Source organism: Urocitellus parryii, chromosome 8 (genome assembly GCF_045843805.1).
Source record: "Urocitellus parryii isolate mUroPar1 chromosome 8, mUroPar1.hap1, whole genome shotgun sequence".
In the NCBI taxonomy this organism is placed as follows: domain Eukaryota; kingdom Metazoa; phylum Chordata; class Mammalia; order Rodentia; family Sciuridae; genus Urocitellus; species Urocitellus parryii.
Window position 1 is genome coordinate 75,459,490 of NC_135538.1, and position 25,670 is coordinate 75,485,159.

General features: G+C 34.0%; 1 protein-coding gene across 1 annotated transcript in view; it reads right to left on the minus strand.

Moving 5' to 3' along the window:
- Nucleotides 1-25,670, minus strand: part of Dop1a (DOP1 leucine zipper like protein A) — a 105,124-nt gene that overhangs the window by 989 nt on the left and 78,465 nt on the right. The window contains exons 24-38 of the mRNA XM_077801472.1: nt 20,931-21,065; nt 20,121-20,176; nt 18,853-18,957; nt 13,688-13,754; nt 13,294-13,438; nt 13,042-13,121; nt 12,023-12,132; nt 11,606-11,755; nt 11,404-11,465; nt 9,932-10,084; nt 8,351-8,487; nt 7,399-7,454; nt 6,409-6,573; nt 3,535-3,664; nt 1,188-1,247 (exon numbers count right to left, since the gene is read on the minus strand). Of these exons, the coding sequence (XP_077657598.1) occupies nt 1,188-1,247; nt 3,535-3,664; nt 6,409-6,573; nt 7,399-7,454; nt 8,351-8,487; nt 9,932-10,084; nt 11,404-11,465; nt 11,606-11,755; nt 12,023-12,132; nt 13,042-13,121; nt 13,294-13,438; nt 13,688-13,754; nt 18,853-18,957; nt 20,121-20,176; nt 20,931-21,065 (1,611 nt within the window). The remainder of the gene's footprint in view (nt 1-1,187; nt 1,248-3,534; nt 3,665-6,408; nt 6,574-7,398; nt 7,455-8,350; nt 8,488-9,931; nt 10,085-11,403; nt 11,466-11,605; nt 11,756-12,022; nt 12,133-13,041; nt 13,122-13,293; nt 13,439-13,687; nt 13,755-18,852; nt 18,958-20,120; nt 20,177-20,930; nt 21,066-25,670) is intronic.

The window sequence follows — 25,670 nt, forward strand, 5'->3', positions numbered from 1 at the left end:
AATTAATACTAACAACTATAGAATCAGTCTGTCTAGATCAAAAGATATGAATGAACGGAAGATGTTTAGATTTGGACAAAATTGTAACGAAAATAAAATAATGAAGTATATATAAAAAAAGGAAAAAATCATTGAGACTTAGGAAAGAAAAGTATAGCTTGTCATATTCATTCACAAATGAAGTTTCCTTTCTAAAATCAGATACTGCTGAGAAACTTCCATTGTTTACCTAATTAACATTTTAGCATCATCAGTTTCCTAGCAGAGAAAGCAGATGCAGATCTAGCTTATCATATGTGATATCAAGATTTGTTTATTTTGGTGGTGCTGGGAAATGAACCCAGGGCCTTGTGCAGGCTAAATGTTTGTTCTACCACCGAGCTACATCCCAGCCCTGTTTGCTTTTTGTAAAATTTTAAGGAAAACATTTTAAACATAAGACTCCAAAAGCAAATAAGAAAAAAGACCTTTTAGTTTTTCATCTGTGGCTGAAAAAGTAAATACAACAACAAAACCCAACTATCCCTTAAATTTTACTTAATTATTTAACCTTTTATCTAGATAAGAGAATGAAAGATGTTTTTGTATTTTCTTTTAACTATGATATTGGCTTTAATGAGACTGATTTTCACATCACTGACTATCCTTATTCAACTACTGGCTGACCACACCACCTCTAGTCCATTAAATCAAACTGTAATTCAATGGTAATCAAAGGGTATAGAGAGATGAAATTATCTTGAAGGAAAATGAATACCATGCTTGTACCTTTTATGTAACTAATTTCCAAATGTAAGTGAATGATACAACCTTTCACTAATTTTTCTATAAAGATATGCCTTTCTGAGATAATTTTTTTTATTTAGCTCTTTACCAAGAACACACTTTTATCAACGTTTCTGCTGTTTTTATTCATAGGACTTTATCTTGTCCTCAATATTAAATCAAACTTGTTTTCATACAAACTTATTTCCATACTGATGAATTCAAAGGAGAAATCATTTGTTGTTGTTTCCATACAAATGATTTCTCCTTTGAATTCATCAGTCTACCCATAGAGAAAGACTTCCTTCCTGTTTACCTCTCTTACACTTGTTGAAATCCAGACCTGGGTTTATGTTTCACTATTTGGTCCAGATGTGGCAGCTCTTGCTGCCATATCACAAGCATCAAACAGCCACCCTCACCTGATGCTTGGCCATCTCCACTCCCTCCAAAATCACTGTTTTAAAGTCCTCCTCCTTGTCCTGTGGAAGGAAAGAGGAGAACTCATAGCCTTTGTTCCAGTGAAACATACCCTTGGCCATGAAGACCTTGTTTAAAGGGATTTGAATGGGAGATGATTTTCAATCAAAATTGTTACCTTATTCTGTAGGACAAGTTTTGGGCAAAAGACTGTCATACTTATCCTTTAGATAAGGGAGGGTTCTTAGTAAATATTCTCATTACTAATGAGATAAAGGAAAAATAGGGCACATGCCTGGGGTCATACAGATTTGACATGATTATTTTTTCAAACCCTATAATATCAATCAAAGTAAAAGTAACTCCTGTCCTAAACTGTGGCTCCAACTTTCATTCATATTTTGTCCTTTTATTTAGCTTCTAAAGAAGCAACTGTGATGAAGTTCCTTATGTCCTTCAAGTAAAACCTTTGAAAATCACTTTTCTCCCTGTGGACTTTGGTTTAAGAGCTGCTGCCTGCTTAGGGGACTTCATAGGGCCTGGCAATTTCTGAGTACTCAAAGCACATACTGCAAACTAGGTCTCACAAAATAACCTAGATTATCCCAAAATTTTGCAGTTTATTTTTCAAAAAAATTATACAAGACAAAAATTAATAACAAAGGCCCAATAATGAGCATGCCAGTTTCAATACTTTTTAAAAAATTTATTTATTTACTTATTCTAATCAGTTATATATGACAGCAGAAAGTTCGATTCATTATATACAAATGGAGCACAATTTTTGACTTTTCTGGTTCTACCCACTGCACCAGAAATTTTCTTTTTTATTAATTTTAAAAAATTTATATATGATAGCGGAATGTCATATAAATGACATTTATAATGACATATAAATGACATTTTCCTATTTCTGGTGTATACAAAGTATATTCACAAGGTCAGTTTATGGAGTGCTTGCCTTGCATACACAAGGGCCTGGGTTTAATCCCCAGCACCACACCAAAAAAGCAAAAGAACAAGATTCTCAATACTCTTCTCTAGAAGAAGCTGACATGCTCATTTCTGAGTGTGCTCAGAAATAAACCTGATGCATACTGAAAGATGTAAGAACATAAGCCATGACATAGATTTTATAAATCTTATATTCCTACACTTAACGATATATGTTTTAGATACATTCTCACTTTTTACCTTGAAGAATTTCTCTTAAGTGGATATTTTTGAGTTCCTTCACTATCTCTCTTACAGAGGTAATAATTTTGATCAGTGTTTTAAAAACTGCAAGTTGGAGGTAGGGTCTTGACAGCTATTAAAATGGAATACTGTATCAATAATAGGAACTATATGGAAGAAAATACTTCATTTTAAAGGCAAAGGTTTTTTTGTGAGAAATTTTAGATTCTGTTATGTAGCTATACTGGGTCAGGATATGGAATGCACGTCTTTCTGTCACAATCAAAATTGAACAAATTCTAAGCATTTTACTTCATATGAATGGAAAACAAATACTAGTGATTATTCCTCCCTTATTAATCTGATAAGGTTCTGAGTTTTGATTAACTAATCCTGTCAATTTATTAAACTTATGTATAATCTATACACAAACTTACTGATTCATATTGAAGTCAATCTTACATTTATTCTACAAATCCCTTTTAGTACTGCATTTTTTCTCAATCAGCTCATATCTTTCTGATTCTCATCATGGCATTAAAATGAACACTATGGGAGTTCATAACTCACTTGAAACTAATGTTTGAAATATGATATGTCAAGAGCTTTGTAAGGTTTTGAACAACCAATAATAAAAAAAAAAATGAACACTATGGGTATATCCTTACAGAACTAGAGTGCTAAGTACTTACATGCATGGTTCCAAGATTTTTATTCTTTTATAAGTATAAAATATTTTAATCTAGATGTTATCAATGTACAAAAGACTTCCTTTTTCTTCTCATTTAAAAAATTAATAGGTAGGCTGGGGATATAGCTCAGTAGAGTACAGGATACAGGACTTGCCTAGCATGCATGAGGCCCTGGACTCCACCCCAGCAGCACCACACATGCACACACATGCACAAATAATGATAACCAAATGTTCATTTAAGACCCACACAATGTATATTTTAAATGTTTGTGAATATTAGGCTTATGGATATTGATTCTCAAAATTACTGTCTTCAAAGTAGCTCAACTTGATAATATCCTCAATTTCCTAGGAAATATTTAATACGTGCCTCACAAATGCAGTAGTTTCTTAATATATAACAAAAAGTAGTTACATAATATGACAATACAAATACAACATGTAATTACATAACAGAACATCAAAAAAAATATTTATACCTTTGCCCTTTTCCGAAGAAGTTTTGCTAGTCGTACCACATAAGGTTTAAATTCTCGTTGATGTATGCCCTGCCTTCTGACTTCCAAACCTGAATCATCTGAGGCCTCTGGAATAAAGGCCCATCGGTACCTGTGTACAGAAGAATGATATCAGCATTCTTTGTAAGACAAACTTTGTGCCATCTAAGGTGAGGCAACATAATTTTAGTAGATCATGACCCCACTACTTACAAAGATTCAAATGCATGCCAGCTGTGCCTTTGGTAACCCTGTCACCTGGAGCACATTTCTTAACCTCTTTGAGCCTTTTCTACATCATTTAACATAGTATTAAGTACCTCAGGGTTATAAGGGATAAATAAAGATATGTAAACCTGAAAGGTGCTCACCACAATTTTTCATGAGCACAAAGAAAAGTACTCAACACATGTTTCTTCCTTATTATCTAATAGAAAGTTCTTAAAAGGAAATTTGTGTTTTTGTAGCTTATTATCTCCTTGTATTATAACAATTTGACAAAGACTTGATTTTCCAACATAGAATTGCTAAATGTTCTCAAAGGGGCAAAGAACTGAAAGAATTTAAGAGAAATTTAAGAAGGACTTCTTTCATGCCTCTGTTTTATTTTTTCTTATTTTTGTCTTTAATAAGTTAAATTAATGTCTGACAAGGGAAAAAATTGAAACAATATAAAAGGGCATGCTAAAGAGAAAGGCAGTCTCCCTCCCATCCTATTATCTATTGGTGTATCCAGTTTCTTTTATTATATTCTTCCAGAGTTCATTCATGAAAAAAACACATATTCTTGCAACCAACCATCTCCCCTTAAAACAAAACAAAACAGAAATGATCGTTGCTTGCTTTGACCTAAGTATACATCCTGGAGACCATTCCAAGTCATATCAAACTCTGTTCTTCCTAAAGCTACATAGTATTCGAGTATTAGGAGGTAGTCTTGGAATTCTAAAAGTGCCATAATGGTTACCCACATGTAATAATTACTTTATGCATTTCTGTGAGTAGAGTGGCACGATAAATCTTAACATGTAGTAGAATTACTGGCTTAAAGAGATCATATATTTAAAATTTGATAAATAACCTCTTTGGAGAACAATTGTATAATATCAATGTACCCTTCCAACAAGAATGGATCTGTTGTTAAGGGTAAAAAGAAAGCAGCTTTTAGATTTTTACCATTCTGACGGTTACATATAATTTCAATTGAAATTTCTCCTATGAGTATAGCTCAGTATTTCCCCCTATGTTTAGAAGCCATTCTTTTTCTTTTGTTCCTGAAGACTGAATTCAGGGCCTTGTGCATGGGAAGCACATGCTCTTCTGAAGCTACACACACAGCCTTGTTTTCCTTCCTTTTGGAGTAATAACATTCTGACAAGTAAAGGATAAAATCAGCTGGGCTCCTGGCACACACCTGTAATCCCAGCGGCTCAGGAGGCTGACATAGGAGGATCATTGAGTTCAGAGCCAGCCTTAGAAAAAGCAAGGTGCTAAGCAACTCAGTAAGTCCCTGTCTCTAAATACAATAGGACTGGGGACGTGGCTCAGTGGTTGAGTGCCCCTGAGTTCGATCCCAGGTACCCCCCTCCCAAAAATAGGATAAACTCATTTTGGTTCTTTTTATGGAAAATAAGTATATAGTTCTTGATATTCTTTCTGGAGCTCTGAAAAACAGAGTTTCTATCACTTTTGTGAATTTAAGTTATCTAGTTAATTTTAGATACTTTCCTACAATTCTTAGTATCCTTTTCTGAACTTCTCATAGGATTAACTTCAATTTAACAGATACCCAACCACTAAAATTCATCAAGAAGTGAATGTATATGGTTTTCAAATGGAAAAAAATTAAAAGAATAATTTCTAGTTCTTACCATAAAGTTTAATGAAAAGTAAGCAATTTTTGGAGGTTTAAGCATATCAAAATTTATCCTATTATTTTTCTATTCTAAAATAATGTAACATAACACTTGATGCAAATATTTGACCTTTTTCATAAACTCTCAAATTACCTTAGCTACATTGATAAAAAAATCTTATTTTTACCACTTCAATGTGAAAATTTTTGGTGTGAAAAATTTATGTGAAAAACCATAATTAAATATATTTAAGCACTTATAAACAAGCCATGGTGAGAATTTTATCAGTTTCTCCCAACTCCTTTCAGTTCAATTCACTACCATCTAAAATAAAACAGTCTTGTTCATCTCTAATCCTTTCTCCACACTCTATAGCCAAAGTAAACTTTCTAAAATGCAAGCTCAATAGCATTCCCTAAAATGCTTCCATGGCTTCTTAATATCCTTAGGATAAGGTCCACATTCTATAAAATAGATGACAATGCCTTACATTCCCAACCTCTTCTCTCAACATTGTGTTCCAGCAATACTCATCTTTCAACACCTAGAATATACCAGGTCTGCTCCTGCCTCTGTCTTCACAAAGGTGCTTTCTTCCCTCCCTCAACTTTCACTCTTCACTGAGTTTAAGACTCCTTTTAGGGTCTGTTCTGAACTCTCAAAGCTTGGAGAGGATTCTGATGGGTGGCTTAACAGCATTCTATGCATGTACTACCATAATATCCATCATGGGTTGAACTGTGTGTCATCTCCACTGGACTTGAAGCTTGTGTCATTAACCCTGCTATCTCACATCTGGAGGGTACTCTGTTGACTGATGGTCTGTTAATCTTAATATATCCATATCAATCATAAACTTCCAACAACTGTTGCCCCAGCCCTGCTAAAAGAATTACATTTTAATAAATATTCCAACTTACACAAAATTAGTCTTAGATGTCAGTGACCAAAGCAAATGTATTTTTAAAAATATCCATTTAATAGCCTTGCTTTTACTTACATCTGAAACTGAGGAAGATTTTCAGAGGGCAATGCCAGAGCCAAATCCAAAAATTTGCAAGCAGAGAGATAGAGGTTTAACCACCGCTGGCTGTTATATGAAGTAGAAAAGCCATTACCTCCTGTATAGGTTGTCTCCAGGCCAGCCACAGAGGGGCCTGAGGTCCTGTAAGTAGTGGACAGTGCTGTCAGAGGCTGAACCCATTTGCCTACTGGGAATTCCTAGAATGTCTAACGTACCAGCTAATATTTTTCATAGTCATCCTGATAAAGTGTAATAGTAATCTAAATTATTGGTCATAACTAATTTTTGTTCTTTAAATTTTTAGAATGTAAAGACAGAACTTGTATTACACTTTGGAAATATAAAAATTCAAATTGTATAACCAAGAAACTTTATTACTACTCAGTTTCTTCCCCCTCAGATGGGGGGAAGCTTTCCATAATAATGAACATAGCTACTAACACAGAATACATGTTATTAACTTAGCACTGAAAAATATATTTAAGACAGTCTTAAATAATTTTTCAATTTATAAATCTGTAAAATTTTTGTATAATAAAAAATATTTAGCCATACATTAATAAGCTGCCTCTACTAAAAAGAATAAAACTATATTACATTAAATTGGGAACATTCTGAAAGATCTGAACACATGGCTACCTTGCTTATAGGTTACCTGCCATAATATATTTTGATATCTTTAACAAGTTTCAGGGACCAGGTATCACTTAGCAAAATTAAGGTACTCATATAGCTGAAACAATTGTATTGCACTGAACTAAATTTGTGTTTAAAGGTCAATGATGGTAGTTTAATTTAATCTACCATGTTTCAGGACTACGTAAAATTACATTATATGTTCAATTAAATAATGTACTGATCATATCAAATAATCAGATAAAGTAGAATCTATTTTTGAGAAACACTGTGGGTAATTTCAGGGTAATAAAAACTAGTAAGAATACATTGAAATAAATTACATATTACCGTGAAATATCTTCATCGGCAGTTAGTTCCTGCTCCATCAATAAAAAGACCTGTACCTGAAAACCACAAAATAAATGTTAAATGTTTATTTAAACTGGATATATAATTCTTTCCCACTATCTTTAGGCATATTAGGACAAAAACAAATTTTATCATAAAGGTTTGAAATTGTTTCTGAAAGGAAAATGGCAAATTTAGCTGCACAAAGCTTTGCTAATCATTTAGCAGAGTTAAGTAAAATGAGGGCAGGTTTTTGTCTTTTGTGATTATGGAACAGTCACAGTTATTTCAAAAAACTAAAAGCAAGTAAGAAAAGAAGAAAAAAAATAAGAGCAAAGAAATATTAAAACAATTTTTTTTTGTGTGTGGAGAAATTATAAAGGTGGGTTTCAGAAATAAAGATTTCTCTTGCTCTACTCATCCACCTTTCCTGACTCTCCAAATCCTTCCTATAAAGATGAGGATGACTGTATCTTTGAGGGAACTGAATAGTATAGTTGGGATTTCGGATTTACTGTTAGGGAGTTCAGGAAATCTTTGTGAATGTCTGTCTGAAGCAAGTTTAACTGTAAGTGCTGCTCTTCAAGATGAGTATATGCCTTATGTCAGTCCACAAAAACCTGACTCAACATCTCCATTGCTAGAGGTATTGTTACAGACGGGAACCCACAGGCCACAACAAAGTTAAAAACATAGAGTGGACATTAAATCAGGTCAGATGAAGTAGGGATTATCATAAATCATTGGATACCTATATTATATAACTGAAAGTTTAACTTCTAAGGATATGGAATCTGACTTGTGTTACTATTTTCCAGTGTAAAATTATTAGAAACTGGTTTAACTGAGTTCAGTTCTTTTCAAGATTAGTTTTTATCCAGTAAATCATGGAAGTTAATCACATGCTTTTATAATTCAGATTTATAACCCGATTGAATTAAAATTAACTCACAAGCTCTGTGATCATGGTAGGCCAGAGTGAGGTAAGATGTTGTGGAGACATTCTTAAAAGTAACACCCTGAAAAACAGGAACACTTGAGAATGAAGAGTTGGCACCTGGGGCAAACGAAGACTCTCAACCAATCTCTCTGAAAGAAAGAAATGCAGTATATTTTCATTGCTAAAGAATTTGAATTATTATCATATAAAACTTTCTGTGTGGTTCATTACTTCTCAAACTGTGGTAAAGGACTGCTTTTAAAAATTGTAATCTGTTACAGATATTTTCATAAATGATAACAAAATAACTAGAAAAATAAAAACTAGATATACAAAATATACTATCATTTTATTATTAGGTTCAATACATTCTGTAAAATAGCAAATAATAGTTTAAAACTTTTGTTCTGATTATAGAACAAATCTATCCTCTTATCCTAAGAGACTGTAGCACTGGTCCATGAACCACACTGAGTGAACACTGATGCAGACTACTTAAAAATGGAAATCAAAGAACAGTGTGCATGTGAAATTAGGCATAAAGGGTTAGGAAAAAAGGAATCATTCGTCTTCTAGGAGAAGAGATAAATTTCACTAGGGAGATGACAACTATCAGGTTAGTTCCTGAGGCTGGAAGATGCACAGTACTGGATAGCAAATAATTCTGCTATGGGTTAAGTTCATCCCCATTGTGGTGCTATTTGGTGGCATGGGGCGATGAGTGCACTGCTATCCTTTTTGACACAGAAGCTCATTTCATGAAGATTATCAAAGCCCTTTTACAGCCCTCAATACAGCCTTCAAATTATAGACCTCTAAATGTTACTTCTAGCTGCATTTACTGGCTTTACCTACATTCCGTGCCTTCCTTAAGGATGCAGGAGATGTTATCCACAATGAAAAAAATGCTAACATGTCTGCCTGAGGTGGATTAGTCATAGCTTATATTCAAACATTAACTGCTAAGAAATATGAAATTTCCTAACAATCAATATCCAAACTGAGACCACATTTAGGCAAGCCCTACAAATGTAGTGTTGTTTTTAGATACTAGAAATAATATTTTTTATTTCAGTAGAAGAATTTCCAATTACATAATTTCCCCTGTCAACCTAAACTTGGTACATTTCACCTCAAGTTACAATTTAGAGAAAGTATTTTCTTTTTTTAATATACTTTTAGTATATAGATGGACACAATACCTTTATTTTATTTGTTTATTTTTATGTGGTGCCGGGGATTGAACACAGTGCCTCACATGTGCTAGGCAAGTGCTCTACCACTGAGTCACAATCCCAGCCCCAAGAGAAAGTATTTTCGAAGGAAGAACAACAATAACAGCAAACTATAGTTCAGAAGGTAGAGAAAATAGTTTTTTTTTTTAAAGAGAGAGTGAGAGAGGGGGGAGAGAGAGAGAGAGAGAGAGAGAGAGAGAGAGAATTTTAATATTTATTTTTTAGTTCTCGGCGGACACAACATCCTTGTTTGTATGTGGTGCTGAGGATCGAACCCGGGCCGCACGCATGCCAGGAGAGGGCGCTACTGCCTGAGCCACATTCCCAGCCCCGAAAATAAAGAGTTTTGATTATTTACCTTGTATATCTGGAAGATACTTCTGGTACTGGTCAATTTCACTGCTAAAAATTGCAAATGCAAGTCTTTTGAGAAGCATGGCTCTCTGTTCTAGCTCCACATCTCTGTTTGCAAAGAGGTTAAGTGAACTGCTTTGAGCCACAGCTACACGAGCTGCAGAAAAAAGAAAGAGAAGAGAGATTATAACAAGACATCTAGTCAACTGAGAAAAAATAATTATTATTTGTTTATTTAATTTAAAGAGAGGTAAAGAACTTCGAACCACTCTGGCACAGAAGAGCTGGCAGATCCAATATACACATGCCCCAAGATCAAGTAGGAAAAATTATCATACATAGACAAAAGAAAATTTAGAACTATGGGTTTCTGAAGGTAAAGATCACTAACAATACCATTTTACAAAGTCCTTTAAATTTTATGCCACCTGCTTAAATCCTTTCCATTACTTTAAAAAATAATTTCCAGCATGGCCTATCCTGGCTTAATTATCTCTTCTTCCTCATGTTTAGTTACTCCTGACTTACTCTACTGCAGCCATGTCTTGCTTATTATGTGAATTTACTGAGTTTGTTCCTATCTGAAGGCCTTTGCAATTTTTGTTTGCTATGCTTGGAATATCCTGTCTTTAGGCCTTTGCATGGTTGATTTCTTTAGTTTCACAAATATGAGCTCTTTAGCTATAATTTAAAATCCATCATACATGGTCCCTGTTTTATTTCCGTCACAATTTCTTACACGCTGAAATAATTTTTAAAGTTTTGTTAAAAGATTAGCATAATGTCTGGCCCATTGTTTTTGTTTAATAAATTTATATTTGTTGAATAGGTGAAGTTGAAACTCAGAACAATTCTATGAAGATGGGAGGAGAAGAGAAAATATGGTGCCCTTTTTCCAGAGTAGAAAACCACAGCTTGGGCTAAAGAATTTACACAAAATCTTCTAGACTCATAAAATCTCACTGCTATTTAAGTTTATTTTAATAACTTTCATATTTTAAAAATCTAAAAAGCTTTTTTTCCTCAGAAGAAATACAAAATAGAACCCTAATGCATAAAAACAGTCAAGACTGAGTATAGGGTGATTCTGATCTTGGCCCCTCTCTGTTCCTTCAGAGGAGATAACAGAGCCCTATAGATTTAGAGTGGCCTGTCTCAGAGGTTTGGATTCAATTGTCTGCCCTTCTCTATCTCATCAATTGCCACACTTTCATTCATTAAACATTTACTGAATGCCTGTTAAGTGCCAAGTACTATGCTATCTACAATTTAAAACCAAATTAGACATAGTCCCTTTCAGTCACTAGTTGCCTCAAACAGTAAGCTGTTTTTCTAAGTTTTAATATTATATTTCCATAGGATACTATATACAGCTTGACAATGAGCTAGTTTCCAGAAATCAGCAAGTAAATAATGAGAATGAATCACATACAGACAGGAAAGATACTGCTTCCATTGTCACCTCACAATACTCACTCATTAGATCTCTAAATGTTGTCTTATCGTGTGTCATCAGATTATCCATAATTGCTCTCCAACTGTGAAAGATTATGATATGTAATTAATATTTTGTTCTTCTTGTTATCAGTAAAGCATTCTAACTTTGAAGGATAGTAACTGACTTCAAAATACTGTGAGATGCATTATCACGTTGAATGAAAGCAAGAGTATAACATACTGATTAACGCAAGAGGCATCCATCTGAAAAAAACTGGGATCCATGAAGAGGTCAAAGGCTTCTTTTTTCCAAGCTCTCCGTGTATACTGATACCCGCTAAGACTGCTGAGCAGTTGGACACAGGCTCGATAACTAGGTGCATTATGTGCACTATAAGAAAGAAAGACTATCTTAATCTCTGTTTTAATTTTAATCATATTAAATTATGTAATTGCTCACATTTACCCAAGCCAATAATGACATAAGGACACAAAATTGCACCATAAGAAAAAAATACATTAATAAAAATTTTAACTGTATAATAAAAGGTAAGAATGTCATCTTGTGGTTAATTACAAAAATGGCAGTAAGGAAACAGAACTTGTTTCTAAAGGTTATGAATTAATTTGATTCTATTTATAAAAATAATAATAGTACCTGTGATTTCGGAGGTAGGGAACAACATAATGCATAATGTTTACAAGTAAAGGAATAACTCGCTCCTTTTCATCACTATAGAAAACCATATCTAAAAGATGAGCCAAAACCTATAAAACATAAGGAAATGGAATAATCTATGAGCTGAAACATCATCAAGAAGCAACTTGGTTTTCAGTTTGTAAACAAACCTAGAACACCTTAAAATTAGAAAAATCTAAATGAGATCTCCTTAAATCATTTTTATATTAGTGGTTTCTTCCATAACCTGACTTTTTGGTTCCATTATAGCTATAGGATATAAATATGGACAGATTTTGCTATTTCTAACTGAGGTGGTAAGTACAAAAAAGAGTTCAAAGAATCTTCTAATATGACAGTGAGTAAACAGTGAATTTAGGATGAGAAACTCATTTTCTTCTGAGTCAGTTAAAAGAAGGCTTGGAAAATCCAAACAAAGGAACTGGACTGCTCAAGTTCCAACACTGTCAACAGTTATAATAAACATAATAGTTACATCTATTAATAGTTATAATATACTTAGTCAAAATGATATCATGTTTTTAAAGCTCAGTGTTCACATCTGTAAAGGGAAAACAGCTATATAACAGATAAAAATAGCTTGAAAGAATGTACATGAAAATGTTTGCTAACAAGTAAAATGCTTAATAGTGAAAACATCATTATACTACCTCCACATTTGCTCACCACAGTAAAGCATGAAAGTACTTTTCTTAAAAAAGACACTTTAAAAAAATAGTGCATGGGGAGAGGAAGTAACATCTAAAGCAATATCATAGGGAGGGGAAGCAACATCACTAATGTTGCGTGAAATAATCCAAATATAGATAAGGTCAAAATCTTACATTTTTTCTTTTTATACAGTGATTTCTATAAGTTCAAAGCTAAAAATTACAAATATAAAATTTCAAATTAAAAACTTTCCTATAAGGATTACTTGTTAATATGGAATTAATGTTTGTTTCAGAGTTCATATGAAAAAATTTGACAGTGATTACCTCAGAGAGTAAAGTCAATGCATGGACACTATACACAGAAGGAGTTATGTTCGAGGTTTCCATTGTAGGTGATAACATATCTAAATAAGTGAAAAGACAGGTAAACATACTGGTTAGTATTTTTCCACTGAAAAAGGCTACTTGCTAATAATGAGAAATGGTATTAGTATATGGTACTTATGTACTAACTGAAATGACTTCTTAGTGAATATATACTTACAGATAATAAACCTAAAAGTCTGAGAGCAATACCTTCAACATCAGATTCCAAGTTGGTTCCATCCACCATTATTTTGGGAGAAGGCTTAACTTCCAGATTTCGTCGTAGCCATGTTGTTTGTTCCAGAGAGGAACCAGCAATTGCACCAATAGCGTCCACTATTTTATGAGTCACATCCTAAGGAAACCAAGAAAAACAATTATATATGTAGACATGCACACATACATATAGATATTGTATGTATGTGAACTTTTGTAGTTTTCTATTTTTTGACAATAGATATTTTACAATAAACATTGATGGTTTTTATAGAATATTTAGAATTGGAAGAAATTTCACAAGTTATCTTATAGACCCTTCCATTATCAAGTTGATAGCATTGAGAAATACACTTTTAGTAATAGCTCTGAATTCAGGATGCCATACCTGAAGGTCTCTTTGGTCTTTTTTATTTTCCAAACTGGGATTTTTCATAATAAACTCATTCAGAACTCTGAAAGGGCCATAAAAACAAAATAAAAAGTATTAGTCTAAAGAAAATGATGCAATCTAATTTCTTTCAATAAGGGGCTTTGTGGCCTCATTTACCATTTGAAGTATTTCATATATATATATGAAATATATATATATGAAATACTTCAAATATATATATATTTCATATGTATATATATACACACACACATATATATGTATATTATATATATATACACATATATATGTATATATATGTATATAAACACACACACACACACACACACATACATATACATTTTCTGTGACTCAATCAAAATGAATATATGCATTTAAAGACACATACAATGATAGTGCCAGCAGCATTATTTCTAAGAGCCAAAAGAACTAAAGGGAACGCAAAAATGTTCGGCATCAGTAGAAGAGGCAATCTATAGCACATTAATACAATGAGATACTAAAGAGCAACACAATCAATTTAGCTACATGAATTGTAAGGATGAATCTCATAAACATAAGTGAATGAAAGATGCCAGATATAAGATAAAAATATTTATATATACCTATAGTTTGAAAATAAGGCAAAATCCATCTGAGGTGTTAGAATAGTGGTTATCTTTGGTGAGATTAAAGAACACTAGTAGTTCAGAAGGACACTGTTTTCTTTTTTTTTTCATGGAAATTTTTTTATTAGTTGCTCATGACAATACAATGATCTTGACATATCATACATTTGAATAAAATGGGGTAGGAATTATCATTTTTCCAAGTGTATAGGTTGCAGAATCACATTGGTTATACAGCCACGTATATACATACATCAATTCTAGTGTCTGTGTTATTCTGCTGCCCTTCCTATCCCCCCCTTCCCTCCCCTCCCTCCCATCACCTCTCTCTACCCAATCTAATGTGACACATTTCTCTCTTTTTTTTCTTCCTCCTCACATCATCATACATGTATTTTGTATAATGATGAGGGTCTCCTTCCATCTTCCATGCAATTCCCCTTCTCCCTCCCATTCCCTCCCACCTCTCTTCCCTTTTTAGTGGTAATCTTCTTCTCATGCTCTTCCTCCCTACTCTATTTTGAGTCACCCCCCTTATATCAGAGAAGACATTCAGCATTTGTTTTTTTGGGATTGGCTAACTTCACTTAGCATAATCTGCTCTAATGACATCCATTTCCCTGCAAATGCCATGATCTTGTTATTTTTTAGTGCTGCATAATATTCCATTGTGTATAAATGCCACATTTTTTTTTTTATCCATTCATCTATTGAAGGGCATCTAGGTTGGTTCCACAGTCTAGCTATTGTGAATTGTGCTGCTATAAACATTGATTTGGCTAGACTGGCTCTAGCTCAGCAGTTCCTTTGACACAGAATCTACAACTGTTTTGTTTCTTAATCTGAGTTTGTGATTATACAATTGATATGCTCACTTTTTACATACTTTGTACTTGTGGAATTGTATAATATTTATATGTTTTTCTATATGTGTAAGCAAAAACAAAAGCTCTCCAACCTTAAAATTGTAACATAATAATAGTATATTGCCATGTATAAAAACAGATTAATAATCCTTCATGAAGAAAAAAATTTCCGTTGTTTGAGAAGATTTTACTCAATATTTACTGACTTGATTTTTAAAAGATAAATTATATGCATAATTATTTCCAAACTAACATTTAAAGAGCAACCTTTACAACAATTTCTATATTGTAATTAGTGAATTTTAGAGGATCAGTAGAATGGTTGGGAGAAAAAAAAAAGCAAAGCCACCAGAAATTATAAAAAGGGAATTAGGTTTCTAGTATGAATAAAAATGTTCAACTCTATAATGTTCAGTCTGAGTACACAAAGGAGATAGGGTCCTTCATTATCTAAGAAAGGAAGAAAAGGTAGATAAGGAAACAAAAAAATCTTGTAGGGGAAAAGTTATAAATCACAATAGATGATCTTAATTTTTTAATGAAATTAACCAGAAGAGTTATCTGGTGTTGATTCAGAGAACTATAGATATATTCTCTTTATGAGCCTTACAACTCCAAGTTAGGTAAGCATATAGTTTCTTGCCTGATGGATGGGAAAATAGTTTGGGAGAAGTTTACTAATGTACCGAAGATCATAGAGAGGAGGGTTGAGATTAGAAAATCAGAAATCTTTATGAGAATGTTGCTCGATTCAAGTGTCTACATTTATTTCTCATCCTTAAAAATCATACACATTAGGTATCTAAACAACCTTTGACCCAGCAATTTCGGACATTTTGTCTACTGCTCTTTTCATTACACTGTTAGTGTCTAAAACTTCTTTAGGTTTTGATTTAGATAATTTTGAAAATTGGTAGCATAAGGATCTAAGGATCATTATGATCACTGATTTTTTAAGCAGGATCTCAAGTTTACCATGCCTGGACTGGACCCTGAGTATTAACTCAGCTATGGCATGATGATCTGTTCTCCCTAAGCTCTCCCCATCTTCCTATCATGTTTTCTCTGTTTACTGGTGGAAGACTCTTCCCATATTTACCAGAACACTCAAGGTCATCTTACTGAATCCTTCTCTCCTCTTCATTTCATAGACCATTGGTTGCCAAACTAAAATTATTAGTCCTTAAGACAATAAGCAGGGCTGGGGTTATAGCTCAGTAGAGTGCTTGGCTAGCATGTGTAAGGCACTGGGATCAATCCTCAGCACCACATAAAAATAAGTAATTAAACAAAGGCATTGTGTCCATCTACAACAATAAAAAAATGTAAAAAAAAAACCCAATAAGGGTAGAAGCTAAGTCTATGAATATACAATTGCAATCAACAAGCAAAATTGTAACAGCTATAGAAGTTGACTAAAAGTTCTTTCTTTATATTTGGTTGATTTTATAGCCATTCAGTGTGGTAACATGCTGGCTGTTATGGGCTATATTAATAACATCATTGAGGTAATGTAAAAATGTTGAGAGAAAGGTTACTCTATACTCTCATCTCCCTTATGTCTTTAACAGTCCTTTTCAAACTTGGTGTGTGTACAAGCACTTGGTGATCTTGTTCAAATGCAATTCGGATTCAGGTCAGTCTGAAATGGAGCCTGAGATTATACATTTCTACCAAGATGCCATCTGGTAAACTGTAGTTGATTCCAATGCTGGTCATCACAGGACCAAATTCTGAGTAGTAAAGCCTTAAAGAAAAGCACCCTTCTTCCTCACTCTTAAAACTGTCATTTTCAATTCTTTATCCTCTTCCAGCTGTCTCTGAAATCTGGTACTATCAATGAGACCTCTTCTTTTTAAAATATGCTAGCACTCTCCACTTAGGTAACATCTGTTAATGGCCACACAGTGTTCTAAGAAGTTAACAAATATTAACTCATTTAATCCTCGTAACAACTTTAAGAGAGTAGGCACTACTATCATCCCATTTTATATTTTTGTTTTTTGAAGTACTGGGGATTGAACCCAGGGGTGCTCTACAGTTATATCCCCAGCCTTTTATTATTATTATTTTTTTATTTTTAGACAGTGTCTTTCTAAGTGTTTAGGCTGGCCTCAAACTTGAGATCCTTCTGCGTCAGAATCCCAAGTTGCTAGGATTACAGGTTTTTATGTGTCAGCACCATGAGAGAGATGTTAAGCAACATGCCCAAAATCTCATAGCTAATAGGTAAAAGGAGCTGATGATTTCTATTTTGGTGGGCAGGGCTGGTACTGGGGATTGAACTCAGGGACACTGGACCTTAAGCCCCATTCCCAGCCCCATTTTGTTTTTTATTTAGAGACAGGGTCTCACTGAAATGCTTAGCACCTTGCTTTTGCTGAAACTGGTTTTAAACTTGTGATCCTGTCATAGCCCCTTGAGCTGCTGGGATTACAGATGCATGCCACTGTGCCTGGCTGGGAGCTGACAGCATCTTTCCTGGTAGCTACTCAACATCTGCAGCCTTTCCTTAACATAAAAGGGCAACTTCTAAACCACGTGTTCTGCTACACTCTCATTTATTTCTTTTCATTAAACAGCTTCAAGAATAATCCATTTTCACTCTAATCCTTTGCTGTTAACATTTGTTCTTACTACTTCACCAAATTTCTCTCTTCTAAATCACAATACCTCTCCAAATCATAAAAAACATCACTCACAAATCTTTCTTACCTTTCTGAAGGTTCCTTTTAATCTACTTTTGTTCTTGAAACACTGAATAAACCTAGATTTCTTCTAATTTTCTGGTATTTCCTATTCTATCTCCATTATTGGCCTCTTTTCCTTATTTGTCTTGTTCTTGAATCTCATGGTCAATAGTTCACACCCTCCTCACCTCTCACTTGAAAAATAATTGCTAGCCCCGTCTTCCCGCCCAGTAATATAATCCTGCTTAGTAACTTGCCAGAGTCATGCTCCTCCTCAAACCTGCAATCAATCCATCCCCTACCTAAGACCAAATTACTGAAAATAAAATTCAAGGTCATTCCCTATCTGGCTCCCATCTCCTTTGTGACCCACACTAAAGTTCCACTACTTCATTGCCTGTATATTGCTTGCTACAGTATACCATTCTCCTCCTGTCTACATAAAGGCTTTCTGCTCTTACCACATCTATGTACTAAGGAAATATTTATTAGAGACCTATTATGAAATAAGAATCATTATTCTGAGCAAAAAATACACTGTTCCTGACATGATGATGCTTGCTATTAAGTAAGGATAACTGGCATTTATCTAACAATCATACAAATTAATAATAGAGATCAGTAAACTCCAAGACACACAGAGAAAATGAGTTTCTAATGAATGTTTATGATCATCTTCCAGCTCAAATGCTCATTCTCTGAACTTCCCTTTCAGCCATGCCACTCACCTCTCTTCTTTCCATTCCCACATTCCCTCCAAGTGCTGTTGTAAAATTTTATGTTAGTGCATTCATAGCTTGTGTATGTGTAAACACACATTGTTCCCTCCCCTCATCTCCTTTTTTACAGGCTTATACATCTAGTTCTGCAGTAGGTAGAGATACTAAAACATCTGTTATTCAATCATGAGGAAAATAAGCATTATACTTTTATTCAAAATAATACATTCTACTATATCTCCAGTCCTTCAAAAATATTTTTTAAGTTAAATTACTTACCCAAGTATAAGAAACTGCCCTGGTGCTGGAAGACTCAGTTGTATAGAGTCTTTTAGAAGTATCAGCAGTGATGCCCAGCTATCCACTAAATTGGGCACTGGAATTCTGCAAGATAAATGTAGTTTGTATATATAAAAAGCCACAGTAAATTTTAATTTCCTTTATATCTTCCTGCAGTCTAACATATTTTTCTACTAGTGTCTTGGAAACATTCTAAATCCTTATAGATTAGGATAAATTAAAATTCCTAAAAGCATCACATTTTCTACTAATAATATATAAAAAGAAAACTGAGCACATCTGGAATACTTAGTGTGATTCTTAATATATAAATTTGGCTATACAAATTTCTTTTCACATGAACTCTCAAAAGTAAAATACAACTGCAATAAATTTCAGTTTAATTACTGACATTAGAGTCAACTACTCCCTACCCTGATAGACTTTCCTCTTATGTTAGGTCTTTCTCCTTCACCTATAAATCACCACCTCATGTTAGGGAAGGCTGTCAATCTATCTTGAACACCAGTCTCTCACCAGTAAAGTAATTAAGATGATTTTTGTTTCATCCTAGCTCTAACATTAACACCTTTCCATTATCTAAACTCATATTTCAGAAAGTCCTTGCTCTAAGTCACAATCAATTTAAAAACTATGAATAACTTAACTTTATAAATATTAGTAATGAATCACAAGTGGACTATGAATTTGATTATTAAAATGTAATTACCCAAAGAGGGAGGATTAAGATTCAAGCTCCTAAGTAAGAATTTTATCAAAACTCAGATCCACTAACTTCTTCTATTCAGGGGTCAGGTAAATTCAAAATGGGACATCAAACAAGAAGATATTTCATGTTATTCCTAAAATAAAAACTTCAAAAACCAGATTGAATTGCTACATGTTTACCTACATCAAAGTAATAATCAATTCAATGGAAATAAGCATGATTTCAAGAATAGCTTCAGCTTTTCACTGGTATTTAAATGAGTTTCTTACAATTTAGTGTTTTAACATTTAGTTTTCTTCAATACCTTTAGGTCTTTTGACTTTAGGATTTCCATGGATGGGTCATTAGGATACCCATAATATCTATTAATATATTCAAATTCAATGTTACTGTTTTTAGCATTTGTTCTTTTAGTTTTGGGGAAAACAAAAACAAAAAGAAAAAGAACTAGAAAGAAAGAATGAATTCAGGTAACTTTCCTCTTATATTTCCTAACCTTTATACATCCTTAAGGAAAGATCCACATCAGTAATCTTACCTTTGAATATAAGCATAGAAAAACTGAAGCATGCAGACTTCCAAAGAAAGATGTTTCTATAAACAAAAGAAATCAATTTTATAGAGAAGAAAAATGTTGCCTTTGCTTTTTCATTGTTGTTAACTACTCTGTATCTGTCAGTTTTTAATAAAAAATTAAAGAAAGCAAAATCAAATGCAAGTTTATCATAAAAAACATGCAATGCTCTTTTATTTAATAGAGAAAATTCATAATATAAGAGCTATTTAAAAAGTTGAAAATAAATGGAAGGAATGGAAAGATTCTCAAGTTTTCCTCCCACATATCAAGAATTGACACTCTACCAGTCACTTTTAAATGATTACTCTGTATGTATCAGAACTATTTTTATTTTAAGTAGCTTAAGCTTGGTGTTTTGGTGTTATCAGGATTAGGTTGAGATATGTAACCAAATGTATACTTGTCTACTATTCATATCTGTTAAATTAGTATAGTTGGTCAAATTTGGGCTAATTTTTTTTTTTTTTTTTTTTTGGTACTGGGGATTGAACCCAGAGGTGCTTAACCACTAGGCAACATCCCCAGCCCCTTTTTATATTTTATTTAGAGAGAGGGTCTCACTGAGTTGCTAAGTGACTTGCTAATCTGTTGAGGCTGGCTTTGAAGTACCGATCTTCCTGTCTCAGTCTCTAGAGTTGCTGGGATTACAGGTATGCGCCACTGTGCCTAGCAAATTTGGGATAATTATTAACAGTTTAAAATGTAGCTCTTACCTATCAGCATCACTTCTGAGAATGAATTATGAATAAAAGCAAAGAAAAGGTTTCTTACTTTGTCCTTGGCTATGGCTGGAGGTTGCTTTAAAACTTCTTTCACAGTCTGGATAACAGTTTCTGCTCTCATGACACTGATTGAGCGAACGAGTTCCACTAGTAAAAGCTGTTCCTCACTGGCTGCAGGAATGACCTGGATAATATATTACTGTATTTATTTATGTATGTGTGCAAACAGTTCTATAGTCACAGAATTAAGAAAAGAATTTATAGCCTCTTTTTAACATAAAGAAGTCCCTTGGGTAACATAGGTAAAATTTATTTTATTAATCTATATAATACATATACATCATTTCAAAAAATCAAAATCAAAGAGGACAATAAGATTAGAAAAAACAGCAGTGCCTTGACCTATCCTTCTCATACCCCAAAGCAACCATGATCCATTTTTTAGTTCTTTTCTATTATTTCTAAATAACACATACTGGCATTTTTTCCTATTTCATATATTTTTTAAAATTTACACATTGTCTAGATTTCTTAATTTGGAAGACCAAAACTTAGCTCTCTTATACTTTTGTTCCTATCCTTTCAACATATTTATGCTGTTTTTATTTAGATCAATATCTAATGTTCATATGACTATCTGCAGTAGTGCTATATATTATGGTATCTTTGTATTTCTTCTTTTGAACAATATTTTGTTTTTTAGAGTTAACAAACTGCTTTTTTGTTTACTTCATTTTTCTAAACCTATCACAAATGCATCCCTAGATGCTCCAACAACTGTAAATCCCCTCTAATTATATTTTCAAGTACTCCAATCTTATACCTTTTCCTCATCCTCTTCTATTTTTTTTCTCCTTGAGACATTTCTGTTAGACATCTTTCTGTTCTACCCTGAATTGGTACTCTCTAGGCTTGCTACACAGTGTCATGTTGATATTTGTCCTGTCACTATCATCCTGGAAGGTACCCTTGTTCTTCTGTGTTGGAACCCCTATTTTTTTGATCCCTGTCTTCTTACTTCTTGTTTTATTTGGAATAACTTTGTTAGAGCTGCAACTTCCAGTAGTTGAGAAACAGTGACTTTATTGATTTTTTTTTCTTTTGGAGATACTGCATGGCTGAAAATGCCATTAGTGTTATTGTCTGGCTGTAGAATTATAGGTTCAGATTATGTTCCCATTAAAATTTCCAGTGTTCTGTTGACAAGTCTTATTATTTGATAAGACCAGTATTTTTTTGCTTAGTAGAAGATTTTAGGGTCTCCTCTTCATTCCCCAATGTTCTGAAATCAAATGTTAACTTTTGTATGGTATCTTTTCACAGTGCTAGACATAATCTGAAATTTTTTTTTTATTTATTGTTGGTCGTTCAAAACATTACATAGTTCTTAATACATCATATTTCACAGTTTGATTCAGGTGGGTTATGAACTCCCAATTTTACCCCGTATACAGATTGCTGTATCACATCAGTTACCCTTCCATTGATTGACATATTGCCTTTCTAGTGTCTGATGTATTCTGCTGTCTGTCCTATTCTCTACTATCCCCCCTCCCCTCCCCTCCCCTCCCCTCCCCTTTTCTCTCTCTACCCCTTCTACTGTAAATCATTTCTTCCCTTTGTATTATCTTGTCTTACCACTCCTTTCCTCTTATATGTCATTTTGTATAACCCTGAGGATTGCCTTCCATTTGCATGCGATTTCCCTTCTCACTCTCTTTCCCACCCACCTCTCATCCCTGTTTAATGTACATCTTCTTCTCAAGCTCTTTGTCCCTACCCTGTCCTTGTTTACTCCCCTTATATCAAAGGAGTCATTTGGTATTTGTTTTTTAAAGATTGACTGGCTTCACTTAGCATAATCTGCTCTAATGCCATCCATTTCCCTCCAAATTCTATGATTTTGTCATTTTTTACTGCAGAATAATACTCCCTTGTGTATAAATGCCACATTTTTTTTATCCACTCATCTATTGAAGGGCATCTAGGCTGATTCCACAATCTTGCTATGGTGAATTGTGCTGCTATGAACATCCATGTAGCAGTGTCCATGTAGCATGCTCTTTTTAGGTCTTTTGGGAATAGACCGAGAAGGGGAATAGCTGGGTCAAATGGTGGTTCCATTCCCAGCTTTCCAAGAAATCTCCATACTGCTTTCCAAATTGGCTGCACAAATTTGCAGTCCCACCAGCAATGAACAAGAGTGCCCTTTTCCCCGCGTCCTCTCCAGCACTTATTGTTGTCTGACTTCCTAATGGCTGCCAATCTTACTGGAGTGAGATGGTATCTTAGGGTAGTTTTGATTTGCATTTCTCTGACTGCTAGCGATGGTGAGCATTTTTTCATGTACTTATTGATTGATTGTATGTCCTCCTCTGAGAAGTGTCTGTTCAGGTCCTTTGCCCATTTATTGATTGGGTTATTTGTTATCTTATTGTCTAATTTTTTGAGTTCTTTGTATACTCTGGATATTAGGGCTCTATCTGAAGTGTGTGGAGTAAAGATTTGTTCCCAGGATGTAGGCTCCCTGTTTATCTCTCTTATTGTTTCTTTTGCTGAGAAAAAACTTTTTAGTTTGAGTAAGTCCCATTTGTTGATTCTAGTTGTTAACTCTAGCGCTATGGGTGTCCTATTGAGGAATTTGGAGCCTGATCCCACAGTATGTAGATCATAACCAACTTTTTCTTCTATCAGATGCCGTGTCTCTGATTTAATATCAAGCTCCTTGATCCATTTTGAGTTAACTTTTGTGGATGGCGAGAGATAGGGATTCAGATTCATTTTGGTGCAAATGGATTTCCAGTTTTCCCAGCACCATTTGTTGAAGATGCTATCCTTCCTCCATTGCATGCTTTTAGCCCCTTTATCAAATATAAGATAGTTGTAGTTTTGTGGATTGGTTACTGTATCCTCTATTCTGTACCATTGGTCCACCCACCTGTTTTGGTACCAGTACCATGCTGTTTTTGTTACTATTGCTGTGTAGTATAGTTTGAAGTCTGGTATCGCTATACAGCCTGATTCACACTTCCTGCTTAGCATTGTTTTTGCTATTCTGGGTCTTTTATTATTCCATATGAATTTCATGATTCTCTTTTCTATTTCTGCAAGAAATGCTGTTGGGATTTTGATTGGCATTGCATTGAACTTATAGAGAACTTTTGGTAATATTGCCATTTTGATGATGTTAGTTCTGCCTATCCATGAGCAGGGTATATTTTTCCATCTTCTAAGGTCTTCTTCTATATCTTTCTTTAGGGTTCTGTAATTTTCATTGTATAAATCTTTCACCTCTTTTGTTAGGTTGATTCCCAAGTATTTTATTTTTTGGGGGGATATTGTGAATGGAGTAGTTGTCCTCATTTCCCTTTCAGAGGATTTGTCACTGATATACAGGAATGCCTTTGATTTATGCGTGTTGATCTTATATCCTGCCACTTTGCTGAATTCATTTATTAGCTCTAATAGCTTCTTTGTAGACCCTTTTGGGTCTGCTAGGTATAGAATCATATCATCTGCAAACAGTGATAATTTAAGTTCTTCTTTTCCTATTTTTATGCCTTTAATTTCTTTCGTCTAATTGCTCTGGCCAGTGTTTCTAGGACTATGTTGAACAGAAGTGGTGAGAGAGGGCATCCCTGTCTTGTACCGGATCTTAGTGGGAATGCCTTCAATTTTTCTCCATTCAGAGTGATGCTGGCCTGTGGCTTATCATAGATGGCTTTTACAATGTTGAGGTATGATCCAGTTATCCCTAATTTTTCTAGAGTTTTGAACATAAAGGGATGCTGTACTTTGTCGAATGCTTTTTCTGCATCTATCGAGATGATCATATGGTTCTTATTTTTAAGTCTATTGATGTGGTGAATAACATTTATTGATTTCCATATATTGAACCAGCCTTGCCTCCCAGGGATGAATCCTACTTGATCATGGTGTATAATTTTTTTGATATGTATTTGAATCCGATTCGCCAGAATTTTGTTGAGGATTTTTGCGTCAAGGTTCATTAGAGATATTGGTCTGTAGTTTTCTTTCTTTGAAGTGTCTTTGTCTGGTTTCGGAATCAGGGTGATGTTGGCCTCGTAGAATGAATTTGGAAGTTCTCCCTCTTTTTCTATTTCCTGAAATAGCTTGAAAAGTATTGGTGTTAGTTCCTCTTTAAAGGTTTTGTAAAACTCTGCTGTATACCCATCCGGTCCTGGGCTTTTCTTAGTTGGTAATCTTTTGATGGTTTCTTCTATTTCCTCTATTGTTATTGGTCTGTTTAGGTTGTCTATATCCTCCTGACTCAATCTGGGCAGATCATAAGACTTAAGAAATTTATCTATGCCTTCACTATCTTCTATTTTATTGGAGTATAAGGATTCAAAATAATTTCTGATTATCATCTGTATTTCTGAAGTGTCTGTTGTGATATTGCCTTTTTCATCCCGTATGCTAGTAATTTGGGTTCTCTCTCTTCTTCTCTTCATTAGCATGGCTAAGGGTCTGTCAATTTTATTTATTTCTTAAAAAAACCAACTTTTAGTTTTGTCGATTTTTTCAATTGTTTCTTTTGTTTCAATTTCATTAATTTCAGCTCTGATTTTAATTATTTCTTGCCTTCTACTTCTTTTGCTGTTGTTTTGCTCTTGTTTTTCTAGGATTTTGAGATGAAGTATGAGATCATTTATTTGTTGGTTTTTTTTTTTTTTTTTTTGAGGAATGAACTCCAAGCAATGAATTTTCCTCTTAGAACTGCTTTCAATGTGTCCCGTAGATTCCGATATGTTGTGTCTGTGTTTTC